The sequence below is a fragment of the Hibiscus syriacus genome, unplaced genomic scaffold (genome assembly GCF_006381635.1).
Source record: "Hibiscus syriacus cultivar Baekdansim isolate YM2019G1 unplaced genomic scaffold, ASM638163v2 tig00112383_pilon, whole genome shotgun sequence".
In the NCBI taxonomy this organism is placed as follows: Eukaryota; Viridiplantae; Streptophyta; class Magnoliopsida; order Malvales; family Malvaceae; genus Hibiscus; species Hibiscus syriacus.
Genome location: NW_024063319.1, coordinates 3,236,075 through 3,245,700, shown reverse-complemented (window position 1 = coordinate 3,245,700; position 9,626 = coordinate 3,236,075). Strand labels below are relative to the sequence as shown.

The following is a 9,626-nucleotide window of genomic DNA, read 5'->3' as shown; positions in this document are numbered from 1 at the left end:
TCACCACATGCTTTGATTTGGTATGGTATGTCTTTTATGTGATAAAGTGCCTATATATGTTAAATGAATAGAAGAAAAGCTAATCTTATCTGAATACTCTAATTTGTCATTATATGCCTTTTATATAAATATATATATGTTAAAGGATGATTTTACATGTTACAATTTTAGTAAAAGGAAAAATGTTTGAATTATCAGTTCTATATATTTTTTATACGACAATTGTGGCACTTTGGTTATTTACAATCTTTTCATATTTTAAAATGTCTTAACTTAGTTTATATACCTCACTAAGTGTAAACTTAGTGTGTGATTGTTTCACGCATACGTAAAGAAAATCAAACAGAGTAAGAAGTGTGGTTTGGCATCACTTTAGGTATCAATATGTTATTTTATAATGTTTTGACTTACTAGTTGGCATGTATATTGTATGAGTATTATACTGCTCTGATATGATGGTCATAAATCAGTTTGTAAACTATTAAATATACGGACTAAATATGGACACTACTAGGTATAATTAGTAGAGGCATGAATAGTTGTTTATTAAGTTATGTTTAAAAAAATTATCGGTATGGATTTTAAAGTAAGTGATTTTTAGACAGTTTTACTCTTATTATGAAACAATACCAAACTGCTAAATTGCTGCGTAAAATTGGGTTTGAAATAAATGATAAAATATTACTTTTTCATTTTTTGTAATCAAATATTTTAGTGATTGAAGTAAATTTGATGCTTTTAAAAGAAACAAAATTTTACTGATTTGTCAAATAAAAAAATTATTTACAAGTATTGCGTGACATCTCTAACTCGTATTCAAAATCAACTGAAAGGACTGTTACACAAATATTTTTCTCATTATTTGTTCTTCCTAACAAACTCTTAGCAATCAAAGACTATCTTCAAATATATTCGACAACATTAAAAAAACAAATTTGATGAAACTGAAAGAGAAAAAAAATAGAACTCACTTGTTAACCGACAAAAAATATAGAGAAAAAAAAATCAAAAACCATCTACGACTTTTGTCACATCTAAGCAACCCTACAACAACAATCATAATTCAAGAAATCAAATTGGTAACCGAGAAAAAAAAAGAAAAAAAATGATAAATGAAGATGAAGATTAGATAAATCGACAGGGAACGGCGACAACCTTCGTCATGGAGATGGATATAATGCCATCAACCATAAATAGTGAAAGGAGGTGAAGAAAAGTGGTGGGGTGGGAGAAGAAGAGTGGTGAGTGGTGGCGAATAGGAAGGGAGAAGAGGTGATAAGGGGGAATTGTTTTGAAAAAGATTTTTTTAAAAGTTATATTTATTTTTTAATAAATATATATTTATTTTTTAAATAAATTATCAAAATTACTAGAATATGACTTAACATAGATATTTAACGGCGATTAACGTACAAACACCTAATAGTATAACGTTGAAAACATTAGAATTTACAACGTCATTTCTATTTTTGTATAAAAACAAAGTCATTTCTATTCTAAATATTAAAAAAATATTTATTTTGATTATAATTGAAAAATATTTTTATTTACAACGTCGATTTTTTCCACTTAAACCCGATCTAGAATTTCAAATCGGAGTTCGAAAATGGCTGAAAAGCACCGCCAAAACCAGTTTCACCTCAAGACTGGGAATCCTTAGTGGAAGACATCCGACACGGAGGTGCTCGTCGCGAGAAGTGGAGTTGCCTTTACCCATCTCTCCTTGAACTTGCCCTTTCTTCCACTCTCAAAAAGGAATTCTCTTTCAAAATCCAACTCGTGAATTTCCTCGACGAGTTTTCCCATCCTTTGTTCCCTCGAATTCCCTCCCTTCCGTTTTGGACCGTCTCGTTGAATCCCTTCTGCCCATCGTTCAATCCCCGATTGATGGCCTCCACATAACCTACGCTTTGAAAGAACAAATGTTGGCTTCGACGACCTCGATAATGATTTCGACTAATTCCGTTGAAACCGTCGAGCTTCGTTGTACGGAAGCCGTGCTCGAGCTTTTACTGGCTGTTATCAACCGTCTGAACCATGGATTGGACCGCCACGCTTGCCCCATTTCCTGTGAGTGTTTACGTGAATTGGAAAAAGCTTACCCTTGTTTACTTTCCGATATTACTAGCCATTTATGGAGTTTATGCTAAAGCGAGCGAACTCACGCATCGCAGAGTTACATTTTGTTGCTTACAACAGTGCTTTATGGTATTGCGAGTCGAAAGTTGAGTGTTTCTATTTTGTGTACTTCTGTTCCTCTAGTCCCATTTAAATTTCCGCAATGGATTTTAGGACCGGAAAAGGAAGGGTCAGGGGTTGCATTTGGGCTGAATTATAAGGAATTGAGAAGAGCCATGGCGTTTTTACTGGAATGGCATGGGTTTTAACTCCTTGTGGGATGATTGCTTTTATGCGAATGGTAATGCCGCTAGCGGTAGCTTTGGATTTTCAGCCATCTATGCTGAAAGTTCAGTTTTTCGTTTTGATTAACTCCTTTCATCCTGTATTATGTCATGTTGTTTTGATCATGTATTCGTGGGTTTCGGGGGTGTTTAATGAGAAGGAGAAAGAGATTATGAGAAGGCTTTTGTTTGTTTCATTGGAAATACATCAGTATTTGGTCTTTCGCTTGCTGTCAGTGCATTGGTTGATGGGTTTTTTTGAATAGATTTATGGTGAATGGAGATATGGAGAAGAAGTCAATTATAAAGATGAGTTTCATGTTTTATCCTCGTTTGTAGATCCACTTTCATTGAAAGTGTAACACCCACATAACGATGCGGGTAACCCGATTCGATCTGAGGTGTCACATTAGGGTCACTGGAGCGACCTACCGTAAAAATCTCAGAAAATTTAAAGTTTTTGTTAAATCACGTAATATCATAAAAAATATATATTAAAAATAGAATTTAACAATATCAAAAAATAAAACAGATTTCAGACTCAGATATAAAAAAACAGAATACAACCTACATGCCCCTAATCACATGCACCGTACTTCGCTAGCAACGCCGGTGGAACTCCTGTACTAATGTCGATAGTTGCATTGGTTTGACTCTTTTAACTTGAAATGGTAAATAAAAGAGTGAGCTCTGGGAAGCTTAGTAATACAAAACTACCAAGTGATACTGAAGGACATGTGGATAAAAGGAACACCATAAATTTTCCTTATTTACTCAGCCGTCTATCAATTTTCGTAATTAGCTGAGATTCCACTGATACTTCATCGAGTAAAAGTCATGAAGATTTCAGTTCATAGGAAACATTCAGAGTACCAAGTCTTCAGGAGATCGGAATATGATGTCTAGTGTATTCCAACAAAAACAACGAAGAGATACAAATCTTTTTAAAACAGTAACAATTTAAAACATATTTTTAAAACCATAGTATAACCCTCCAACCGAACACCTTTATGCAGTTCCCCATAACTGCATCCATAAGGTCTTACCCTAAGCACACAGAAAGGAGCCACCCTAAGGGAATGCCTTGAGGCCTAAGAGCCTACCCAAGAAAGTTTCTCGGGGCCTCGAAGCCTACCCAAGGGTCTCCTTAGGTCCGTAAGGAATTACCAGCTCGATCGGTTTGAACCTATATAAGGAATTACCAGTTTGACTGAGCTGAACCAGCATACTTCAACCTACCCATACAGTACCCAGTAGAAATCAGAATGAGCAGTAACTTTAATATCAAAATAATGATCCAGTAGTATATAGTAAAAATGATCATGTAGCTATTTAAATCACATAAATGCCCTCTACCCACACACCATATGCAGTCCCATGATTTACCCACGGGAGTGCCTTGTGGCCTGAGAACCTACCCAAGAAAGTTTCTCGGGGCCTCAGAGCCTACCCAAAGGTCACCTTAGGTTCATAAAGAATTACCAGCTCGATCATTCTGAACCTATATAAGCAATTACCAGTTTGATCGAGTTGAACCTTCATACTCCAGTATCCTACCCAGATAATGTCCCAATAAAACAGTTCAAGTAGTAACCAATAGATTCCATGATCCATAAATCAGGAACTATTATATTTTCAAGTGAAAACAGGAAACCAAATAACACATTTCAGGTAACCATAGTTCATAAACCAATAAATCAGGAAATTAATGATTTCGGGAAATCACATTTTAAAACATATAAAACATTTACATGTCACATAAGGAACACACTAGAGGATTCGGATATTATTCGGAGATACTTGGTATTTATCAGGTAGAGAACCATGAAACTTTTGTAATTTAATAGGATTTCAAAATTAAGATCCCTATAAAAGGAGGTTTGATGGCTAACTGATTCACCATTCATTAGGGAAGTGATTTATCAAGATCATACAATATTAAGATATTTGCGAGGTAATTGAGTAATCAGGAAGGCATTCAAAATCTTTTACATCAGAGTTATTGAAGATTTAGATATAATATGAATGTTCCCATTATTCAGACAAATATGAGTATTCCGGACATTTTGATTCTTATAGAATTCTCAGTAACTTAACTCAATAAGGATAGAGAAATGGTTTGTGGTATTCCAGATTATGTATTGAATTAACAGGATTTCGATACTTGTTAATCATTAGGCCGATTGAACTACAAATCCCAATACTGCGATACTTGTTAATCATTAGGACCGTGATACTTCACTATTATTCACTTCGTATTATTGACTGCACCAACTAATCTGATCAATTCAGAATCATCCTTGATCAGTTCTTGAGGAGACAAATAGTTATTTTGTTGGTATTTATTTCATTTCCATGTTGTAATAGCATCCCAAAATGTTTGATGACTTGGGTCGTGCTCCATAACCTTTAGAGGCAGTACATCATTTAGGTTCATCGATGTTCTCATAGTCTATCCAAAGACATTCACTTAATCCAAGTCATAAAGGTATTTAGATCATCTCGTCATTCGGGGTTATTTTAGTCATTTTAGGGTCCATGCACATTAGTTATATCAAAACTTGAGAATAATTCATCATTTAAATACTTCAATGACATGTCGCACTTCCAGTAATCTAATCCTCAAATGATCATTAAAAAATAAGGGGATCGCCGTATTAAGAATTTCCAAATGTATAAGTTTATTTTTGAGGTTTTTCAAATAGATCATGAATTTAATTGGTGATTCCAAGGTTCAAGCGAATCAAAATTTGATTTCTCAGGTCATCTCCATTATCATAGCCATCCATAATCCTTTTTACATTTTAAGCGTATTATCGTCATTCCTTTCAATTTTGTAAGTGACATTACTTTCGATAAATTAGGCTTCAAAGTATTATAGTTCCTTTAGAGTTCAGGGTATTTTGTTCATTTGATTATTGGAGGCTATTTTAGTTATTTCGTAGCTCGAGGATATTTCGATAATTCATTTCCATCCAAACAATATGCACTTTTTCTAATAATTGGTCAAGTATATCCTTTCAGGGTTATTTTTCACCATCAGAGGAAGTCTGTCTTTTACAGTACAATGACATTTTTTGTAATTTTACCCCATAGGGCTATTTTTGGTAATTTCTTATCCAAATATTCCCGATATTTAACCTCTAAAGAAATTAATCAAAATTTTAAGGATCTTGGAGTCAATTCATTTATTAATGAATCACTGAACTTATAATTATTTCCGATCGATCTTCCACTTTCTTATGCGAGACATCTCAATCTTATACAGTTTACTATCTTTTACCGAAATTTTGTTCGGGTCCGAAAATAATTAATTTTACCCAAAGGACCAATCATTTCATCAATGCAATTACCAATTATCAATAAGTTCCGGAAAGCATACAAAAGGTAGTAAAATATTATCTTGATTTTTGTGCTCCACCGATCGAACATTTAAACTCCATTCGATCACTCTCGAACTTGAATTCAACATCCAATAATTCCTCAGACAACTGAATTTACGTCATAAACTTAACTTAATTGAGAACCAAATTGAATTCGAAGATAAAACACTGAAAAACAGCTTACCGAGTGCAAATTTGGCAAAAAACAGACTTCAGATTCGGACTCAGGATGTTGAAAAACATCAAATATGACTTTTCGAAAATTTTGACTTTTTTTGTCAAAGTCAACAATCAAATTCAAAACAACTTAAATCAACCGAAAATAACATTCAAAACTTAAATTAATCCACAATAGCCCAATATTCAATCCAAAACAACTTAAATTAATCCACAATAGTCCAATATTCAATCCAAAACAACTTAAATCAACCGAAAATAACATTCGAAACATTACCCAAACCGACGATCGACGAAAATAGCGGTGATGGAGACAAACCTGGTCGGGTTCTGGTCGGACGGTGACGAGGAGTTTAACTATGGTGGCGGTGAGGCGAGCTGACGTCTCGATCGGCTGGAATCGAGAAAAAAATGTGGTCATTGTGCTAGGAATTCTCGACGAACCTTGGAAGCTCCCCACGGCAAACGACAACGGTTTTTTACAATTGACCTTAGGGGTTTCGGACGCACGGTCATGGTGCTTCAAATGGAGGAGGCAGTGACGCTCACCGACGGCCGGAGCAAGGCGGATCGAAGGAGGGAAGGCGATCGGGGTTTTGACGATTTCTCCTAATTCGCGACGGGCAGCGGCCGATTTGGGCTATTTAAGGCTTGGGTTTAGGTTGCCGGTCGATGGTGAGCTCGGAGGGCATGACGGCGATTCTCCAAAGGAGGCCGAACGGTGCTGATTTGATAGAGTGGCGAACGCTAGGTTAGGGTAAAATTTGGGGGATTTCGGTTCTTCGAAATCGGGGGTTTAATCGAGTTTATTTTTCACTGCTAACAGAAAATGGGCAAATTCAGAGTTGGGTCTCCAAATTTCCTGCAACATCCTAAAACTGACTATAAGTTTCAAAAACTTATAATTTGACCCCGAAATTGGGGTGTGACAGAAAGCCATAAAGCTTGATTTTCTTGCTTTTTGTTCCATTTGTATTGATGCATTGAAAGCTCAAAGTGCCTCAAATATGGATGTTGGGGATGGGAAGTCAGTGGTGAAGCTATTTCGAAATGGTCTAACATCTGTTTCAGCTTTCAAATGGTTGCCTCATTGGAGCGCAGAGACTGCAGTGGCATTCAGCACCTTACATAAGTTATTGATGGGCCCATCATCTCATTGTGAAGCTGATCCTTCCACAACTAATGAACTTATGGAATCTGCCTTCTATAGTCATTTAAAGGTATTTATTTTTTCTTTATATCATCCTTCTTTGGCCATCCTCCTGAATCTAAACATTATGGTTAGGCTTTTCCTGCAGAAGTATTAATAATTGATATGTGCAAAAATTACAAGTTAGTCCTTCTAGAGACGGTAACGATTTATATTGATTTGATTGGTTTCTCATAGGTGTTGCATGTATTTCTTGAGTAAAACTTATCGCAAAACAGGAGATCGAGTGCAAGTGTGCAACGATATCTCAGACTCCATTTTTCACAATCATATTACCTTGAAAGAAGCCGTATTACCTTGAGCTATACTTTAAAATAATATGAAGCCTATACGCCTTTGAACAATGAAATTTTACTAAAATTTCTGTATATATTGGTTGGGTTGTATGCTCGTTAGTAGGACGAAACTAGTCCTGATCTCAAGTATCTCACTTTTAGGGATCATTCATTGTTTTCGTGGAATATTCTTTGGAACATAACTAGAAAACTTCATCTCTCACTCATAAACTCAATTCATCATATTTGTAAGACAAAACCAATAAATAATCATATGCATAATCCTACTTTCATGTAGAGGATATGTAGAAATAAAATATTTAGCTTATTTATTGAAACAGACGAAGTGTGTTAGGGTGAGGTTATACTTGCCTTCAATCTGGAAACTTAGTTCTCACCTGAAATTGCTAACTTATCCTTGGTGATTTAAATATATCAGAACTTAAACAACTTATTTTGACTATTTACAGTAAAAAGAATATAGTGAAACTGACACATGGTGGCCTAAATGACTAATTCTGGTAGCCTGCACATTTTGTTTTTACTATAATGTCTGTAGTTCAAGCTACATCATCCCCGCATAAAGGGATCGACATTTCCTTCTATAAAAGACTTCAAAAGGTGGCATTACAATTTTAAATTAATAACTGCTATTTTAATCAAACTCTGTCAAAGGTAAGTAATCATCAAGAGTCCCAATTACCTTTTAGATCAATCACACAAGCCCAAAGCATGTCCTCAAGAATTTAAATCCATCAAGTCTTTTTGCCACATGTTTTAGGGTGGCAATTGTACTTAATTCCAAATTTGACCTCATAGCTCGTTGCAAGCTTGTTGAATTGTTTTGATGCCTTCACAAGCACAATTAACATGTACTTAGCACATGGAGTATCCATTAGGGATCGATTTTCTCTGAAATAGATTATCTTTTAGATTGTATAATTGTTTTGATGGCATGGTATAACGGGTGCAGGAAGATTGATGTAGAAGTAGAGAAGTCGAAGTTTATGATTTATATCATCCTAAGTCCTAGCTACCAAAAACTAAATAAAACATAAAAAATGCTGTTGTGCTGATGTTTGCTACTTCTTTTGTTAAGGGGATGCTGATTGACATGAAACTAGAGTTTCAGAGATTGGACCCAGTCATTGTTGCCTGTGTTGACCGTTTGTTAGGCTGTGACAAGCATCATTGGTTGGGAGAGCGCCTGCTCCAAACAATGGATGAAAATCTTCATACTAGACTCGTAAATGATTATGGAATAGTCTCATACTTCATACTATTTAACAGATTTGCTGAAAATCAAATAATACCTCCTCGTAAATCGTTAGAGCTGCTAACTAAATTCATAGCTTTCCTTGTTGGGAAACATGGCCCGGACACTTGCGGGGAGAAGTCTTGGTCTCATGGTACTAAGGTTCTTGATATTTGCAGAACCATGTTGACTCACCATCAGAGCTCTAGATTATTCCTTGGAATATCTCGTCTCCTTGCGTTCACCTGTTTTTACTTCCCTGATTTGGAGGTTCATGACCATGCAAGGTATCCTGAAGGGAATGCATTGTTTTTCCTTTACTCTTTTCCATTCATCTTAACCTTAGCTGCGGTTTCTTGTCAATCCAGAACGAAGAAAATAGTCAATAAGGAATAATTGGAAGAGATTGATTATTTTATGTCATTTTACAGGAGCTACTTGAGGATGCTGATTTGCGTGCCTGGAGTAAAGCTTAGAGGCATGCTAAAACTCGGAGAACAGCACCTTGGTATTTCCTCCTCATCTCAATCCAAATCATTCTTTAGCATGCAATCTCCCCGAAAATATCAGGATCGCAATAAATCTAGGAATATCTCATCGTATATCCATATTGAGCGGATGATACCGCTACTTGTCAAACAGTCTTGGTCTTTATCTTTTTACCTTTTGGGGTTGGGAACAAATCAAAAAGTTTTGGTGGTATTAGGGATAGTGAAGCCTCAATAGATGAAAGAGAGCTTGATTCCAATATTCAATTTCAGATTACATCAGGAGATGAGAGAGTGGATAAACCATGGGTTCCTCTATATGTTATGGATTCCAAAGTCTCAGAGATTTTGGAGATATTGAGACATTTCTCTTGCATTCCTGATTTTAGACATACGGCAGGGGTTAAGATTAAACTTCCATGCAATTTGAGATTTG

The 9,626-nt window shown here is 35.6% G+C and overlaps 1 protein-coding gene across 1 annotated transcript; it reads left to right on the top strand.

Moving 5' to 3' along the window:
• Positions 1–6,269: 6,269 nt before the first annotated feature.
• LOC120178975 lies at positions 6,270–8,746 on the top strand. Its single transcript, XM_039184719.1, has 4 exons — positions 6,270–6,335; positions 6,895–7,182; positions 8,547–8,693; positions 8,738–8,746. Exons 1-4 carry the CDS (start codon positions 6,270–6,272, stop codon positions 8,744–8,746), a joined length of 510 nt encoding a protein of 169 aa, XP_039040650.1.
• The last annotated feature ends 880 nt before the right edge of the window (positions 8,747–9,626 follow it).